The 20,358-nt window shown below is 43.2% G+C and overlaps 1 protein-coding gene across 4 annotated transcripts in view; it reads right to left on the bottom strand.

Moving 5' to 3' along the window:
- The window catches only part of HHAT (hedgehog acyltransferase), a 314,085-nt gene that overhangs the window by 219,733 nt on the left and 73,994 nt on the right, over positions 1-20,358 (bottom strand). For all 4 annotated transcript variants that reach the window (XM_045787833.2, XM_045787835.2, XM_087857933.1 and 1 more), the window contains one exon: positions 18,054-18,225. In XM_045787833.2, the coding sequence (XP_045643789.2) occupies positions 18,054-18,225 (172 nt within the window). The remainder of the gene's footprint in view (positions 1-18,053; positions 18,226-20,358) is intronic.

Below are 20,358 nucleotides of genomic sequence, written 5' to 3'. Positions count from 1 at the left end.
TCTGGATTCTTTGGGGCTTAAGGCAATGAAAATCCAATAAACAGTGAGGCTCTGGAAGTTTCAGGAGCACAGTGTTGAAACTGTTCATCAAATCATTATTGCCTGCGGTCACCTGGAAAACAGCAACCATTGAAGGCAAGTCCTTGAATGGCTGAGTGTACGCTATTGTGGTAGATGCTATATGCCACTAGATCTTCCTCCAGAAAGGAAAGGCTCATTATCCCAGCTGATGGGGAGCGTGACCAGCAGAAAACCTCAGCTGCTAGCCTCTTTGGAGGTTACTTTGGCGCAAGAAAGCTGCTTCATCATCACACCCTTTCTGGGACAGCCACATCCACTACTGATTGACATGTGGGTATAAAGGCTTGTCCCCTCACTCCTCCTAGGATGACAGTTAAGGATCATCTCACCTTCAGAACTTTCTACAGGATCAAGTGAAGCTCCCATTGCATCACAGCTCAATTCTCCCTCTGGCCAGTCCTGCTTCCATCCCTTTCCTTCCACAGATGCTAATTCCAAGAGAACCTCTAACATCCACCCGCAATCTAGCCTCCCTGGGGAACCCAAACTACAATGATTAAGAGCATGGTGTCCTTTAATTCAAGAAAGGTGATGCGGGCTGCTTGCTTCCAACTCCCACGGGGAGTTTCAACAGGAGAGTAAGAATGATAGGCCCAAATTCCTAAATTCTCAGTTCAAGCAATGGATTGAAATCCAGGGATCTTTTATCACTCTGCTTAAAAACAAAACAAAACAAAACAACAAAAACAGGGGGGAAAAAACACCTCTTACCTCCTAGGATCATAGGGCTCAAAAAGCCAAAACCAACCAAGAAGTTTGATCCTGGGTTTATCAAATTACCACGACAACTGACTTCTCACTTTTGCCAAGTATCTAACACAAAAGTCAGAGCACCAATATACAGAGTGGAACCCCCTAAGGACTAAAGTGGAGGTCCATGATTATTCAGAATATTCTGAACCCCCAAACCATGAGCATCCCTTGTCAGCAGAAGCAGTCTCCCTTTCCCTGTGAGATAAGGCTGATCTGGTCTTGACTGAGGACTCTTTATTGAAATCCCTGAAGGAAATTACTATGCAAAAGAAGTCAGTTTTCCTCATTTCTCAGAGTCCTCCTCAGTATCTAGGATGGACCCCAGCACGCCCCAAGGCTTTCTTCACTCCAAAAGACTGCAAGACTTTGTTACATTATAGGGACAAAACTCTGACCAGCATGTGTGGAAATGGATTCTAGATGAAGGAGAAAAGGACACACGGTATACTGGGTGAAATTACCTACATCTACTAACCAGCAGCTAAGGACTCCAGAGGCCAGCTGCCGCAGCTAGCAATGCTGCTGTTTGAGAGGCTGGACACCCAGCCACCACAACTGCCCGTACTTATGGGGCTGAGATGCCAGAAATTCTTCAGGAAATTATAAAAGGAAGTAGCAGAATCATTTCAAGGAATAGGAATGTCAGGGTAGATTTATCATGTGTGACCTGCTAAACCCACTCCCTAATTATGTCCCCAAGAGAGCCCCAATGACACTCCCCTCACCAAGACTTTGAGAAATACATTAGTGAGGGGAATACAAGAATCTCTGAAATGTGTTGCCAAGGCCATTCTCTGTGAGTTAGGGATCCTATTAGGGGACAAGTAGATTACTCATTTCAATGTGGAGACCAGACTCCTTAAGTGAGAAAGATTAAGTAGTGGCATTCCCCCACACACCCACATACGAAGGCAAACTGGGCTTCTTACCATAGTAAGCCATGCGGCCAGCTCAGTAGTCACAATGCTCTGACCCACAGGCATCTCTGGTGAAAGGTAGTTGATTATGAAGCTCCTAGACCTTAAGTAGATGAGGAATCATATCACTTAACCTGGAAAAGTTGCTGAACTTTTTGTGTGTTTCCTCACCTGTACTACAGAGATTAAAGTCCCACCTGCTCATAGGGCTGCCATAAGGATTATGTGTTGATATATGTAAAGCTCTTAAGGTGATGTCTGGCACCGAGTAGGTGCTCAATAAATGTTAGCTATCATTACTATAAATGCGTGTATCTGGGGGGAAAATCAAGTCTTCATAAACTGAGACCTGACTTACGCCACCATGAGAGTTCCAGCCCTTCAGCCAAATCCAAGACTCGAGTCAGTTCACAGACCTAGAAGCTCTTGAATCAATGAAGGGGAGGCTAAATCACTGTGAGAGAAAAAATCCTATAATACCGCAAGTACACAATATGATTCCCCTCTTCCTAGTGCTCCCTCAAGATACTTAGGTCATTTCCTTAGATGGCTGTGTTCCTAGAGAAAGTTAAATATCCAGAACTTGGGGGGAATCATTGAACACTGACTTTAAGTTAACTCTAATATATAGAAACCCAAAACACTATTCTGATCCATGAGTCAGAGGGGGAACATATGAGAGCAATGCTAAATAGACTTTTGACCTGAATCTGTTTCATGGTAGGCCCAGTGGGACCCCAAATCCATCTGTGATTATTTTCTGAGTTCTTGAGGAAAGAACTTGCTCCCAGATCTGTGAACTACAGATTATCACTGTGGGAAACAGAAGCTGAAAGCCTACTCTCCCTAGCAAAATAGTAACCCAAGAGCATCATGGAATCTCTGATAAAATTACAGAGATGAAGACTAACATCAACAGACCCAAAGGATGTAAGTAAAGCGATTCTAGTCAAATCCCCATTTACCTTGCCAATTTGGCAGGTGCAGGAGGTGGAGGGCCTTGGAGAGTGAGTTTGCATCATGGTATATTTAATACAGTTTAACGGGACTCCAGTTAGAGATGCTCTTCCAGATGTGATATATTAGGACAGATTCAAAGAAGCCCTGACACCTGATTTTCAGCTATTAACCTGAAAATTTTTTCTATTTCCTAATAACCAGTGAATATCAAAAGTAGTATACTTTAACCTTGTTGGGACAGAAGTACACCTCTACAGCATTACCTTAGGATGATACTACCTCTCCCGTTCTGAGCCCCTAATTCAACTATAAAAATCAAGCTTGTCTCATTCCCACAGAAGACCTATAGTTGGTTTGTTACATTAACAGTATCATGCTAACAAAGTTTACAAAACTAGAAGTGCCAAGTGTACCAGATGTTTCAGTAAGATACAAACATCCAGAAATGAAATAGAATATATGTTGAGTTATCTTAGAAAAGTTTCTGTGGGGTCAAGATCCAAATAAAAAACAAGCAGATCAACCTTATGCCACTTAGTCCTAAGAAGGAGGTGCAATTGTTGGGAAGCCTCTTTGGAATTTGGAGACAACGTACACATAGTTGGGCATGCTGCTTCGACTCATCATTTACCAGATGAGCTATGCCTAGCCATAGGACAAGAGGACCACGCTACCTGAGATGCCCTTATTCCGCTTGGAGTTATCTGATCCACCCAGCCATAAAATCAGGTGTGCCTGGTAACCCTCCACCATCAATGAATGGATACACACACACATACACACGCATGCAAACAGGCACACACAGGATCCTGAAGTCACAAATACATTGTAGGAAAAGGGACCTCACTTTCCCAATTTGCTGACTCCTGCTAATCACCATCCTTCTCTCATCCCACACCTAAGGCCCCATGACGTCTTGATTAAAGGGGAAAAAGTGAGCTCTGTTCACTAATGGCTCTCCTTGGTATGCTTGGAGGAGTACAGATGAGATGTGGGGATGAAATATGTAAGTGAACACCTCAGAACGAGATCAATGAGAATATCTGTGATCCACGTAAATACTCAACCAAAGGGCCCCTGCTGTTCTCAATAACACAGTGACACCCTGTGCATATCAGCCAGCCTCTTTCCAAAGCCATTCTCATGATTTTAAACAGACTCATGACCAAAGTGTCCATAGTGGACACAATGAAAGCTTTATGTGGGATCAACAACATGGACTGCCCTTCACCAGATTAACCTGGCTATCACCACTGCTGAGTGTCTAACTTGCCAGCCTCTCTACTCTGGTATCAGGTTGATTACTAGACCCCTTCCATCTTGGAGGGGCCACAGAGTTATCCTTATTCTGGATGTGGGTTTGCTTTCCATACCCACCATGGTTCTGCCATCACTGACTGTCTAATTCACTGTCATGTTACCAGACATAACTTGGCTTCTATCTAGTGACCTCACTTTATGCAAATGGAGTAAGACAATGGGCTATACCCCTAGCATTTTCTGGTCTTATGCCATTATCCAGAAACTGCTGGCCTTACGGACTAGTCTATCAATAGTTCCACAACGGTACCTGATGAAAGTCATTACCTTATGATGTTGGAATGCTGTCTTTGCCTGTGATGTTCCAGCGCTGTCCCACGGGATGCAGAAAGTGCTCTGAACCGGTCCACTACATATGGTGCTCTTACCCGTAGCTTAAATACAGAGTCGGTACCCAAGGAGTAGAAGTGGGAGGTGGCACCTCTCACTATAATACCTTTAATCCACTCCTAAAATAGCTGCTGCCCATCCCTGCAAATCAGTGATCTAGTTGCTTATAGAGATTTTTACCACCCAGCAAAGAAATGCTTTCATATAGGGACACACAATGATTCCACTGAATCAAAGTCTACTACTATTACCCAGCCATTCGGAACTTCTCATGGATCTAAGTGAACAAGTAAAGAGGGTAATGTTGTTCGCTGGAAAGATCAACACTCACTATCAAGGGGAAACAGGGTTATTACTCCTATGCAATGCAAGCAGGAAGGAGTACAGGTGGAACTTAGGGGACCTTGTAGGCCTCCTAGCCTAGCTGTGTCTGCTGGTTAGTTAAGGGAAGACCACACTAGCCAAATATACAAAGGACTACCAAGGGTTTAGAGCCCTCAGGAATGAAGATTAGAATCACACCACTGGGTAAAGAACCTCAAACAACAAAGGTACTGGCTGAAGGTGAGAAGAACATGGAACAGGAAGTAGAGGGGGAAAGTCATGAGTCCTCTGATCAAAACTGGCTCTAGAACATTTACCTATTTTTATTTGCTTCTGCTGCATAAACAAATAAATTTTCATTAATATTCCCCTCATTCCCATCCCTTTCTCCTACTATCTCATATAAAGTGTGTTGGTGGGGGCTAACTCTACAGCTGAGCCCGCAGTTACAGAACATACACATTATGGCAGCACCCAAGGAGGCATGAGCACCCCAACAGTATGCACTTGGAGCTGGTTGCAGTGACTCAGAGGAGTTTCCTCTCTGGGGAAGAAGATGCGCATGTTTTCAGCTATATGTGGGACAGCTGTGCACCCCCTTGAAGATGTTGAGTCTGCGGCATACTGCGTGAGGACTATACCCAATCAGGTCTCCTTTCTTTCACTGAAATCTTGTTTGGACTCAAGAGACACAAAGAGGAGCTGTTCAGCATCCTCTTCCTGTAAACTGCGTATTAATAGAATGCATCCTCCTATTGGCCTTCGGAAAGCTACAATTACTATCACTTTTCACCCCAGTGCCTGCCCTTCTGATTGCTCTCCATTGGTTTCAGCAGACACATTTAAGTTTCCCCAAAACTGCTTCTATTTTTCTCACTTATGCCTCATCCTGTGACCCTGGTTTATACTCCTCCAAGACAACCAACATCAACAATGGCTTCTTATTTGCCAAATGAAATAGTCTCTTCAGTCCCCTCTTACTTGGCCACTCTTTGAATTCTGATAAACTGAGAACAGCTTTCTTCCTGAAACCTTCACAAAACCACCTGCTTCCTCCTGCACGTAATGTTACTACTCCTTCTCATTGGGTGCTGACTCCTCCTTTTCACCCTGCCTCTTAAATGCTGGTGTTCTTTCTCTAAAGTTCTATCCTTTCAGTAAGAATGTCTGATGGAGGGGGGCAAAGGCAGCCCCATTTAGGGCTGGAGGACCCTGCCATGGCACAGCCCCTAGAGCCCTACCCGCCCAGCCCTCATGCAGCAAATCCTCCTGGAGTCTGGCTCTCCGTGAGAAGCTGGTTATAGCAGCTCTCGGCCTCACTGGAAACTGAAGTAGAAGGGAAAGGAAATCAACATCTCCCTGAGCAAGGATAAAATGAACGGGACAGAAATTCTATTTTGACATCTCCAGGAGGGCATTCGAGGGAATGAAAGAAAAACAAATGTCACCTTGTTGCCATGGAGTCCCTAATGGCCTCTTAATTACCGTGAGTAGCACTTGAGCTCTGACAGCCAAGCCAGCCACCACTGCTTATTCCATCTCCAGCAGGACAGAATCTGATACCTTCCACAGAGTTCGTGAATATCCTCATTGTTTGATTAACCACATCAAATGAATCCCATAGTAAACAACCTCTGTTTACATCCCTATGCCTGTGAACCTTACCGTCCTCACTCTTTGGAATAATAACAAAAGGTGCGCGATTCCCCTTCGGCACTTTATGCAAAATCTTGGCTCACTCACTGGCTTGGGCCTCAGGTCACTCACATTAACACCGATATAATGTCACTCCCTAGGCAGAGTGCCTCTAAAATGTATTTTCTTCATCTGAACGTGCACATGAAGTGTGCTTTAAGCCCCTGTGCGGCACAGTTCTCTGTAGTGAGCACCAAGGAGGACAGACACCAAAGGTGCTCTACTTAGTGGTCCGGGGGGGGGGGGGGCTCATTTCTGGACAGAGTAGAGCATTCCTCAGCCCCGAGATCCTTGGAGATGAAAGCCCAGTCGTGTATCTTCTGGCACATAAGACAGAGAGGCAGCTTTTATTCGGTCTGTGCTGCTGCCTCGCTCTCTGCTGCAACTTCAGGGCAGGGGGAAAAGGCATTACAGAAGGAGAGAGAGAATAGAAGTGACAATACAAAAATTAAAATGTCACTTTACTGGTTCAGTTCAGAAGGAAACCAGAAACTGCACACCAGCGCCCAAGGCCCCATGGCCTTTGCAAGCTTTTTAACTCCCTAATGCTTACTTTCTTTCTCTCTCTGAACATCTTAAGAGATTCTGGCCCCCAAACCCTAAAGCCAGGGAAAGGCTGTGATCTAGAAAGAAAGGGGATGCCTGTCAGGCTGTACCCCAACCCCGTGGCAGCCTGCAGGAAGGGACCCCTGAGGACAGTCATGGGGGATGGCAGGAAGTGGGGAGCAGGCGAGACTCGCTGGGCTGGCCCACAGCAAGGCCACCTGAGCTTCCTGGACAGGGCACAACATACCAGCCATTGTCACTGAACACCATTAAAGCAGCATATTAGCTACGGTCTCTGCTCATTTCTGATTATTCTACAACCCTGGTTCATACTCCCTAAAAATGACTGAGTCAACAATGGAAAAAGCCAACCATGGCCAGAGTCCGCAGCAACTTTCAAAATGAAACAGACTCTCTTCAGTCCCTTCTTCCCTGGCCTCTCTTCAATTTCTGATCAATTCAGCCTTCTTTTCTTCTTGAAACCTTCACAAAGCCATTGCTTTCTCCTGCATTGGTTACTACTCCTTCCCATTTGTGGCTGGCTCCTCCTTTTCTGCCTGCCTCTTAAATGCGGGCATTCCCTCAAGTTCTACCCGTGACCCCCCTTCATTCTCACACTACCCATTTGCCAGGAAATCTCTTTGCTCCCATGGACTCAACTCTCACGTATATGCAATGGCTGTCAAGAGTCTGTCCCAGCCCCAATTCCTCTCCTGCACTCCAGCGCCACCTACCGAACTGCAGCGCAGACGACTCCACCTCCATGTTCCATTTTCAATTCAACGGGCCAGAAGCTGGACTGTCTCTTTTTTCCTAAACCCTGCTCCTAGTCCTCTACATTCCCCGCTCCTGGTGAATGGAAATGTCAATCACCACCTCATCTCTAAACCTGCCAGTTCCCTGGACTCTTCCCTCTCCGTCACCACCCTGCTGCATTGGCAAGAAGACTTCGTTGACGGTACTTCCATTTTTCTCATCACTTCCTCCTCCTCCACCCCCTGCTTCATTCAAGTCCTCCCCATCTTGCTCTTGGTGAACTAACAGTCCATCCATGTAAAACACTGTCAGGTTCTTTAACATTTGTTGAGTGAAGAGGTGGACCGTGTTCTAACATTTTCCTATTTGCAGTCTTACTCCACCCTGACTCATATTCTGCACTGCAGGCAGAATGATATTCTGAACCCCAAACCTCATCCTTTTCTTCTCTGCTTAAACACGTTATGGTTTTCAACTCTGGGGTATTTAAAATACCCAAAGTAGTTAAATACTTCCATGGGACCCTATCACCTAAAAGGCAGAGTAAATTGTCCTTAGCATGATCAAAGCTATCCAAAATAAAACCCCCTCCCCGGCTTTCCAGAAGACTCTCTGACTAGATCTTAGACTCTGTATCTAGCTCCACCTATAGCTTCAAGTCCCAAGTGCACCAGAGGAACCCCCACCAAGCAGGACCTTTGCTTATACTGCAGTCCCAACTCCTCCCCTTCAGCCATGTCCATCCATTTTCAAAATCACCTGAAGCATCAGCTCCTCCACAAAACCTCTGTGACCCGCCCCTCTTTCCAGAGGTAGCAGGAGGGTGAGGAGTAACCCCATTCCCTTTTGTATCCTCTGCCCACTTAATCTATACAGACAGCTATCTGCGTATTATAAAACTGTAGATGCAGTAAGAAAACAATGTTCTTCACGTACGATTCTCTACAATAAGCTTCTGGAGTACAAAATCTGTCTCTCATTCATCTTTGCATCCCTCCAGCCAAGTCCAGTGCATGGCACTTGATAAATGTTTATGGAATAGAGCAATGAATAGGACATTACACAGCTCAAATAATAAATACTCAAGGCCTAAGGGAATTCAGAGTAAAGGCACTTTCAAGTGTGGAAAGGGTTGATATGAAAGTTTTCCTGTTTCAAGTCAGAGTTCGAATAAAAATAGAGTCAGAATATAGTTTGGCCAAGAAAAGGTTATCACTAAGGTAACTATATAATGACACTTCAGAGAATGAAAGGGGTTGCTACTGGTAATTACAGTAAGACTAGCGGTGTGAAACAGAAATGTAAAATGGGATATGTGCTGCTCTGCAAATCTTAAGAACCAAATTAATTGTTTTAAGAATGGCATGAAATATTAATTACCAAAAGAAAATTGAGATCATCTATTTTCCTGGCTGTCTCACACTAATTTTCAGAACTTCTGTATGAGAAGAAATTTCCAAGACACTGTTCCCAACTTTCTATTCAGAAGCAAACATCACTGGTTGCCCACCAAACACATGTTCCCTACAATCCTTGCCATCGGAAATGCAATTTTGTTCAAGTGCTGAAACTCCTCCCTACCTCCCCTCTCACAGTGACCTGGAAAAAATTCCTAATTATAAACTAATCATGGGGCACTCATTCCCTATGCATGAGGCTGATTACAATGTGGGCATAGGACCCGCATTAGAGCCATTAGATATCAGAGGAGGTAGGTTCCATGGGGTGTTTCTGCAATGCACATGTACTGTTTCTATAATAATGAAAAGTTCTACAGGCAAATGTCTTTATGACCTTAGGGTCGAAAAGAAAAAAATACCCAAGTGTGACAATTATAAAGTAAAGTTTTATAAATTCAATGACATTAAAATAAATTCTGTCCATCAAAAGATTAAAAGATGTAAAAGTCAAACCACAAATCAGAAGATATTAATATTTCCAAAACCACATATAACTGGGAAAAGATGGTAATAAATAAGTCCTCTGGATTCATGAGAAAAAAGACAAAAATCCCTCTAGAAAATGGGCAAAAGTTAGCGATAGGTATTTCACTGAAAATGATACACTAAAATCTTATAAAAAGATACTCAAATTCATTAGTAATCAAGGAAATGCAAATTAAAACTATGAGATAAAATTCACACCACCACATTTTCAAAATTAAATATCAATACCATACAACCCAGCTATTCCACTACTGAGTATTTGTCCACAGAAAATGAAAACACTAATTCAAAAAGATGTATGCACTCCTAGGTATGCAGCATCATTTACAGTACCCAAGTAAGGAAGCAACCTAAGTGCCCATCAACAGATGATAAAGATGTGGTACACAGACACACACACACTCTGGAACATTACTCAGCCATAAAAAAGAAACATCTTGCCATTTACAACACGGATGGACCTAGAGGGTAAAGTGCAAGTGAAATACACGAGACAAACAAATACTATATGACTTAACTTGTATGTGGAATCTAAAAACAAATGAAATATAAACAGACTCATAGACACAGAGAACAATCTGGTAGTTGCCAGAGAGGCAGGAGAAGGGGATGGGAGGGTCGATATGCAAAACAGGGGGAAGGGATTAAAAGGTACAAACTTCCAGTTATAAAATAAATAAGACATGGGGATAGAATGTATGGTATAGGGAATGTAGTTAAAAATATGTAAAACTTTGTATGGTGAAAGATGGTAGCTAGATTTATCATGGTGATCACTTCCTAATGTACATAAATGTTGAATCACTATGTTATATACCTGAAACTAATATAATATTGCGTGTCGACTACACGTCAATAAAAATGAATGAATGAATACTAAGTGCTGATAAGAATTTTGAGTTACAGGAAATTGGTTCGATCATTTTAAAAAATAATTTGGCATAATCTTGTGAATCGAAACATTTCGTGACCATAATCCAGCAATTCTATTTACAGATACATATACTAGAGCAGTGTTTTATAAACTTAGGATAGTGATTCACTCAATTTAGTAGTTTCTAACCACCTTTATTAAATAAAATAGTATAGAACAGAAAAATTATCACAGTACATTTTACGTGGTATAAAGTTAGGTATTACCTTGTGAAAATTCACTCCTTCTCTCTCTCTCTCTCTCTCTCTCTCTCTCTCACACACACACACACACACACACGGACACAAATGCATTTCTTACTATGGGCCATGAGCCAAAGAACTTGAAAGCAACTTTCTTTGCAAATGTTCTCCAAGAGATCTGCAGAAACAGCATTATGCATCACAGAAAAACCCAAAAACTCTTCTTCTATAAATAGACAACTAACTTGTAGCATATGCATTCACGGGCATGCTATACAACAGTGATAAAGCCAATTATGGTAACATGTATCATGTGTTCTCAAAAACATACATTTAAGCAAGGAAATCAAGTCACAGAATAACACACCAAGTATGAATCTTTATATGAAGATTTCTTAAAATATGCAATTTCAGGGAATTTAATTATGGTAAAACTAAAATGAAAAAGAAGGTAATGGATTTCTGTTTCCAGTCCAGCATGTAAAGAGGTTACAAGTCATCACTGCCTCCTAATGGCAAGCAAAAGCTCAAAATGAACAACTCTTCTTAGATCCATCAGAGAAGTGAGATCACAGGGCAAACTGCTGCCCCAAAACTTGGAAACAGATAGGTATATTCAGAGAACCACAACTTCCTGGAGCAGAAATCTTTGTGGGAACAAGTACCAGGGTATGAAGATCTGGACTGTAAAGGACACTGCTGGAGGCTCAGTGTGGGAAAGGCTGAGAGTTAAAAACAGCAAGGAAATAGTCATAAGGGGCCCCCATACTTTTGTGAGGAGCTCTGTCACATTCTCCGGATGAAGACTGGAAAAAATCCCCTCTTGCTTCTGGCAGGAAGAGGAGAAAAGTAATCACTTGGAAATACACCAGAGCATTCTGCTCTTAACAAAGCCTGCCCTCCAGACACACTATTTTACCAGATCCTAACCCATTAGGGTTTAATCAGAGCCTACCAACCCAGGAGAAGGAAAATACCCAATTCCAGTCTGCTCTGGCCTTCTACATGAAGGGAAGAGAAATACCCTACTCCAGTCCCCTCTAGCCACCCTAAAGAGGGTGGAGGAGGAAAAAAGAACAATTGTTTGTGAAGTTCATAGCACAGGGACAAGGCTCATAAAAGACTGAGACTTAATCATAGGACTATAGAACACTCCCCCTCCTTCAATGCCTTACTACTATATTAATTACTAAAGGCCTATTTACTGAAGTTCTTTTTACTCAGTACATCACGTCCACCTTTCAAAAAAAATTACAAGCCATATTAAAAGGCAATCAATCAATCAATACCCCCACAGCTTAAAGAGACAGAGAAAGCATCAGATATGGCAAGGATGTTGGAATTATCAGATTGGGAATTTAAAACAACTATAACTCATATGCTAAGAACTCCAGTGCAAAAAGTAGACAGTATGCAAGAATGGATGGGTAATGTAAGCAGAGAGATGGAAATGCTAAGAAAGAATCAAAAAGAAAAGCCAGAGATCAAAAACACCAGCAGAAATGAAGAATGCCTTTGATGGGCATATTAGCAGACTGAATGCAGCTGAGGAAAGAATCTCTGAGCTTGAGGATATGTCAACAGAAACTTCTAAACCAGAAAAGCAACACGAAAAAGACTGAAAAAAAGAAAATATGGAACAGAGCACCTAACAACTAAGAGACAACTACAAAAGGTATAATGTACATGTAATGGGAATACCAGAAAAAGAAAGGAACAGAAGCAATATTTGAAGCAATAGTGACTAAGATTTCCCCCACAAATTAAAGTCAAACACCAAACCAAAGATCCAGGATAATAACAGGATAAATGCCCCCCAAGACCACACGTAGGCATAACATATTCAAACTGCAGAAAATCAAAATTAAAGAAAAAAGTACTGGAAGAAGCCAGAGGGGGTTGGGAAACCTAACCTATAGAAGAACAAAGATAGGAGTAATACCCAGCTTCTTTTTTTTTTTAAGATTTTATTTATTTATTTGACAGAGAGGCAGCAAGAGAGGAAACACAAGCAGGGGGAGTGGGAGAGGGAGAAGCAGGCTTCCCACTGAGCAGGGAGCCCGATGTGGGGCTCGATCCCAGAATGCTGGGATCATGACCTGAGCTGAAGGCAGACGCTTAACAACTGAGCCACCCAGGTGCCCGATACCCAACTTCTCCTTGGAAACCATGCAAGTATGAAAGCGTATAATATGGGGCGCCTGGGTGGCACAGCGGTTGAGCGTCTGCCTTCGGCTCAGGGCGTGATCCCAGCGTTCTGGGATCGAGCCCCACATCAGGCTCCTCTGCTATGAGCCTGCTTCTTCCTCTCCCACTCCCCCTGCTTGTGTTCCCTCTCTCACTGGCTGTCTCTATCTCTGTCAAATAAATAAATAAAATCTTAAAAAATAATAATAATAATCTAAGTGTCCACCTTAGGAAACTAGAAAAAGAAGAGCAAATTAAATATAAAGTAAACAGAAGAAATAATAAAAATTAGAGCAGATATCAATGAAATTAAAAATAGGAAATAATACAAAAATGTCAACAAAACCAAAAGCTGGCTCTTTGAAAAGATCAATAAAATCAGTAAGTCTTTAGGTTAAGAAAAAAAGTTTCTTATTATTACTAATATGAGAATGAAAATGAGGACATCACTACAGAACCAATGAAGATCAAAAGGATAATAAAGCAATATTATGAACAACTCTATGCCCACAAATTCAATAATTTAGATAAAAAGAACCAATTCCTTGAAAGATAAATCTGCCAATTCACACAGGAATAGATATTATGAATAGGCTTATATCTATAAAGAAATTGACCCAATAATTAATAACCTTCTAAAACAGAAAACATTTAAGGAACAAGTTATACCAATACTCTATAACCACTTCTAGAAGATAGAAATAGAGGGAATACTTCCTAACTCATTCTATGAGGCCAGCATTATCCTAACACTAAAATCAGATGAAGACATTGTAAGAAAACTACAGACCAATATCTGTAATGAACATAGATGCACAAATCCTCAATGATATATTAGCAAATCAGGATCAAGAGGTACAAAATTTCAGTTACTAAATATGTCATAGGTAAAGTATAGCATAGAGAATATAGTCAATAATGTTATAATAAAAAGAATTAGCAAATCAAAATCCAATAATGTATAAAAACAATTATACACCATGACAAGTAAGATTTATCTGAACTACGCAAGGCTGATTCAACATCTGAAAATCAATTAATGTAATCCATCACATCAACAGACCAAAAAAGGAAAAAACACATAATCATATCAACATATGCAAAAAAAAAAAAAAAAAACCCACCACACACACATTTGACAAAATCCAGCACCCATTCATGATAAACGTCTCAGAAAATTAGGAATAGAGGGGAATTTCCTCAACTTGATAAAAAGCATCTGCAAAAAACCTACAGCTACCATCATACTTAATGGTGAGAAACTAGAAGCTTTCCCACTAAGATCAGGAAAAAGGCAAGCATGTCCTCTCTGATCACTCCTTTTCAATATCATACTGGAAGTCCTCGCTAACACAATAAGAGAAGAAAATGAAACAAAAAGTATACACTTTGGGAAGGAGGAAATTTTATTTGCAGATGACATGATTGTCTATGTAGAAAATTTCAGAGTCAACAACGACAACAACAAAACCTCCTGGAACTAATAAGCAATAGCAGCAAGGTTGCAGGATACAAGGTTAATATACCAAAGTCAGTCACTTTCCTATATACCAGAAGTGAACACACGGAATTTGAAATTAAAAACAAGGGGCCTCAGTGTCTCCATCAGTTAAGCATCGGCCTTTGGCTCAGGTATGATCCCAGGGTCCTGGGAAGAGCCCCACGTCAAGCTCTCAGCTCAGTGGGGAGTCTGCTTCTCCCTCTCCCTCTCACCCTCCCCCCGCCAACATTCATGCTCTTGCTCACGCTCTCTCTCTCTCTCTCAAATGAGTAGTCTTTAAAAAAAAGTTTGAAATAAAAAACAATACTATATGCATTAGCACCAAAAAAAAAAAAAAATGAAGATTTAGGTATAATCTAACAAAATATGCACAAGCTTTATACAAGGAAAAGTATAAAACTCTGTTGAACCAAAGAACTAATTAAATGAAGAGGTATCCCATCTCATAGACTCAATATTATCAATATATCAGTTCTTCCCTAATTAATCTATAGATTCAATGCAATCCCAATCAAAATCTAGCAAGTTATTTTGTGGATATCAATAAACTGATTCTAAAGTTTATATCGAGAGGTAAAAGACCCAGAATAACGAACACAATATTGAAGGAGAAAAGCAAAGTCAGAGGACTGACACTATCTGACTTAAAGACTTAGTATAAAGCTACAGGAATCAACAGCGTGTAACACTGGTGAAAGAATAAACAGAAAGATCAATAGAACAGAACAGAGTGCCCAGAAATAGACCCCCATAAATAGAGTCAATCAATTTTGACAAAGGAGCAAAGGCAATACAATGTAAGCAAAGACAGTCTCAATAAATGGGGCTGGAACAACTGGACATCCACATGCCAAAAAAAACGTATCTAGACATAGACTTTTCACCCTTCGCAAAAGTTAACTAAAAATGGAGTATAGATCTAACTGTAAAGTGCAACACTACAAAACTCCTGGAAGATAACAGGAGAAAATCTAGATGACCCTGGACGTGGCAATGATTTTTTAGGTACAACACCAAGGGCATAATCCGTGACAGAAGGAATTGATGAGCTGGACTGAGCGGAACCGTTAAAACGCAGTAATAAAAAAATGAAAAATCCAATTTAAAAACGAGTGAAAGACCTGAACAGACACCATGAAAAGATATATCGATGGCAAATAAGCATATGAAAAGATGCTCCACATGGAATGTCACTGGAGAACTGTACATTAAAACAACGAAATACTACTCTATACCTATTAGAGTAGCCAAAACCCGAAACACTGACACCACCAAATGCTGACAAGAATGTGGAGCAACAGGAACTCATTCAGTACTGGTGGGAATGCAAAATGATGCAGCCACCTGGAAAACCATAGGGCAGATTCCCATGAAAATAAACATACTCTCACCATCCAATCCGGCAACTGCCCTCCTTGTATCTATTCAAAGAAGTTTAAAACTCCCATCCACACAAGAATCTGCACACACAGGTTTTCAGCCTCTTTATTCATAAGTGTAAACTCAGGAGCCACTAAGATGTCTCTCGGGGGCAAACTGTGGTACATTCTAGACAACGGAATATTCAGCACTAAAAAGAAATGAGCTATCAAGCCATGAAAAGACTTGGAGGAACCTTAAATGAATAACAGTACTAAGTGAAAGAGGTCAATCTGGAAAAGCTACATACTGTATGATTCCAATTATATGATATTCTGGAAAAGGCAAAACTATGAAGACGGTAAAAAGATCAGTGGTTGCCAGGGGTGAGAGGGGAGGGAGGGAGGACCAGAAAGAGCACCGAGGAATTTCAGGGCTACGAAACTGCTCTGTGACATTACAGTGGTGGCTACATGTCATTACACATCTGGCAAAACGCACAGACCGTACAACAAACACCAAGAGTAAATCCTAATGGAAACGCTGGACTTCAGGTGATAGCCATGTGTTCATGTAGCTTCATCAGTTATGACAAACGTGCCGCCCTAGTGGGGATGTTGCTAGTGGGGGTGGCTGGGCACGTGTGAGGGTCCGGGAGTATGTGGGAAATCTCTGCCCCTTCCTCTCCACTCCTCTGTAAACCTAGAACTGCTCTAAAAATAAGTCTATTTTTTTTTTAAGTTAAAAAAAGGGGAATGACAAAACCAAAACTCAGGAGAGGGTGACAGAAGGTGATGGGTTGCAGATAGAAACAAAGGCCTTCTAGGATCCTGGTTAATTCTTAAGCTGAGTGACAAATCCCCAAATGGATCATTGATGACTTTTCTGAGTCATTGGATTTAGATCCCCCCCCAATCGTGCTGACCTTAGAAGATAACAGCTTTTCCATATTGCTTGAACCCCATTTTGACTGGTGTTTTTTGTTATTCATAGTTAAAATCACTCAAACTGATGGCCTCTTAATTGAATGCAGTACAACCGGGATCTGATTTAGCATGTCATCATTTCCTCCTATTCTGTTTGTCTAAACTATCATTAGAACTTTGTATTAGTTACCCCCCAACTATAAAAAAGACTTGTTTGGGGAAAAAAAAAAAAAGAGGCTGTAATTAAAACAGCTCAGTATTTTTCCAATCCTAAAGGGTATCTTCCTTGAAAACACTCTGATTAAGCACGTGTGATACCAAAGACAATCAAGACTTTCTAAAAAATCTATAAATCACCAAACAGATAAGGAGTCAGGCTTGTGCTCTTGCCCTCCGTAGGGAGCAGCTTAATCTGGCCGGAAGATCACACATTTCCCATTGGAGCTACAGGCTGGAGGTCAGACCACAGGGCTGAATTCAGCTACCACGGGAGTTCTTAAAGGAGAGCAAACTAGGAAACGAAGAGATTTTGTTCAGAGAGGGGCATGGTCTCTGCTGTTTTGGCCAGAGAAATAAAGAGCAGTGGTTTCTCCACAGACAAGTCCTATACTGGAGACTGCATCCTGCTTAGGAGAGGACTTCCATCCCACCTACTTGCAGATATGAAAAAATGCACAGACCAGAAATGGGGTGGGCAACAGAGGGACATACACAGGCACATGCCATTTATTCTATCTACCAGACACTATGAGCCCAGCCCTTCACCTGCATGCTTCCATTTAATCCTCAAGACAACCCCGCAAAAGCAAGTGTGCTCATCTCACAGGACGAAGATGCAGAGAGGCTGGGTAAACTGCCAAAGGCCGCCCACCAGGGCTTGGTGGGGCAGAGAGTCAAACCCACGTCTGTCCCACTCTAAAGCTCATATTTTTCTCTTCATCATCAAACCCAAGAACCACAAAGAACACCACAGAACAACTCAGTCCTGGAGCATTACCTCTTTGCAGGGCCTCCAAGGCTTCCCCCCACATCTCTTGCCCTCTCCGGTCAAGTGCATTGCTGGCCGCACCGCCAAGATGCAGACCCCGCTAAGTTCAGCAGGATTCCATTAGGAAAAGGGATTCCTACCATCCTCGCTTCCTGCACCACAAAGTCTGGCCCTCACATCCATCGTCCGCCTCACACATGCATCATCTCGGCCACAAGAGGAGCAAGGTTAAAAAAACAAACAAACCAGGGGGGGCGTTGCTCACAGCAGCTACACCCTGTCTGCCCCAGTCCAGCCCCAGTCTGAGGCTACCTCTTGCTATTATACTGACACAGTTGCCACAATTACCTAAGGTCCAACAAGACACAGCCCTCAGGAGTGAGGCGCTGCCGTAGATGGCGTGCATGTACATGAGGTGGACCATCAGCTCCGCCAGCCACCAATAGCAGAGGAGGCGACCCAGCCCCACGGCAAAGGCGGAAAGGCTGGACTTCAGCGAGCAGTACTCTTGCTGCTGCATCTAAAGTAGAAACAAAAGAAGTCATTAGGTTGCGCCTTCGTGTTTTAGATCCTCCAGAGTCCCCTACACAGTATTTCTAGTAAACTTCTCACAAACATTATTGCTCCATCTACCCAAAGAGGGTTGGTTTCATTATTCATTGTCCTTGGGTGAAAAAGCCTTTGGGGGGGGGTCAACCAAGCTGGGGTGGGGTCAACGAGCTGGCCTCGTGCCAAGAACCAAGATGGGTCCTGCTCCCTTCACCCCAGCAACAGCCCTGCAAACACCCAGCGTAGAGGGCAGCACCTGACGTAGCCTCCCTCAGGACTCTGGGGGGTCTCCTTGGGCTCAGGTGTCACCCTGCCTGTCTTCAGCCATCACCCACCCACACAGAAGGCTGGTAAAAGTAGGGCCAAGTCAGGAAGGGGCACAGGACTGGTAAGAGAAAGGGACAATGAGAGACAGAGCCTGAGAACAAGGGGAAAATCTGATGGGGGTGTGTCGTCTTACCTGAAGTTGTTTTTGAAACAAGGCAGAATAAACACAAACAGAGACAGTACACAGGACAAGTCTCCTGCTCCACAGACAGCGCGGTATGACAGTTAGGGACGTGGACTTTGCAGCCAGAGTCGGGATCGGATTCTAGCACAAACCACACAGCTGTGTGACCCTGAGCAGGTTACTTAATCTCTGAGGCTCGGTTCCCTCGTACATAAAGTGAAAAAAATGGTCACAACTAAATATGGTAACATGTATGAAGTACTAAGCACAGCACCCGGCATATAGAAAGCACTGGCTCATTGGTACTTAGTGTCTGGTAGGCTATGTGCCTCCTACTGCACCTTCTTCACATGCTCCCCTCATAGCATCCCAGACCACCAGCTACAGGGCAGAATCAGGACACAGGTCAGAACCAAACACCAAAGGTGAGAGAAGGACGTTTGGAATTTTCCCGGACCCAGACAGACTACGGAGACTTCACTCAACATGTACGGACAACACAGAACCAAACTGATCACAGCACCTGGGTTCTGGGTCCTGCCTCGTTGCCTGCTGTTTGGGGACGCACAACAGCTTAAAACACAAATGCTGAAGCGCAGAAGCACCTCACAGGACGTGTGTGAGCTCCGTTTCAGCCGTGCACCACTAGACAGACACACACACACACACACGAGAGCATGTGAGCGTTCGGGTCTTACTCTGACAACATTCTATTAGACCGAAGCCTGCCCTGTAATGCAGAGCAGAGGCTGATGCAGACATAAAGCATGAAGTTGAATCCACCAACACTCGCTGGCACCTGTTGACAATCTGACCTCCCGACACAACCCGGACAGGAAAGGCCTGTTCCTGGGGCCTCTCGGGCTTCCAGGCACCCTGAACGTCAAAGGCACCAGGGGCCCCGCGGCAGCCGGGGGTGATAGACACTGCCCTCAGACAGGAAGGAAAATCTGCATGCCACGGGATTTATTTTTACTCCACTTTGACCGTACCTTCTACCACTTTCTGAGACTGACCTCTCAGCGCAAGACACCGGCTGCGGAAATTCTGGCAGGCTCGGGAGCATCACAGTAACGCACACAAAAAGCTCGCTCCCTTTTGCCGTCTGCCTGGGTCGCTACACCAAGGAGAGCTCGTTGGTTTAATATTTTTTAACGTAAACTGATCAAACTAACAGGAATTTCCTTTCTCTGTTCGCTTTCCACGGTTGGCCTTGGTCTGCCCTGTGCCCAGCCATACCAACCTGCCTTGTTAGAAGCATCAGTAACTGTGGGGAGGGATCGACCAGGTCATCTGGGAAGGCTTCTCCTGGAAGGAACACTGGGCACGTCAGGGCTCTGCAGACCCACACGGACCACAGCCAACTGCAACCACAGCTGAACTGCATCCCTTTCCAGGGACAAATGAGGGTGGTGCTCATTTGAACGCACACCTTAAGTGTGCGTGCTCTGCAAGACCGTACAGTCCCTGGAGTGGATCTGGAGGCCAACGGATGGGTAAAGCCTCGATGCAGACACGCCTACTTGCCCAACCATTCACGTCTGTTATTGAATGGAGAAGAAAAGGAAATAACCCAAACGTGCAGCAGTGGGAGGTTGGTCAAAAGCATGAGTACACCTCAATATTATATTGCCATGAAAACTACTCTTTCAG

The sequence above is a fragment of the Ursus americanus genome, chromosome 2, assembly GCF_024610735.1.
Source record: "Ursus americanus isolate L20-20 chromosome 2, mUrsAme1.1.p, whole genome shotgun sequence".
In the NCBI taxonomy this organism is placed as follows: domain Eukaryota; kingdom Metazoa; phylum Chordata; class Mammalia; order Carnivora; family Ursidae; genus Ursus; species Ursus americanus.
The sequence above is the reverse complement of the archived record's forward strand: the minus strand, read 5'-3'. Positions and strand labels throughout refer to the sequence as shown.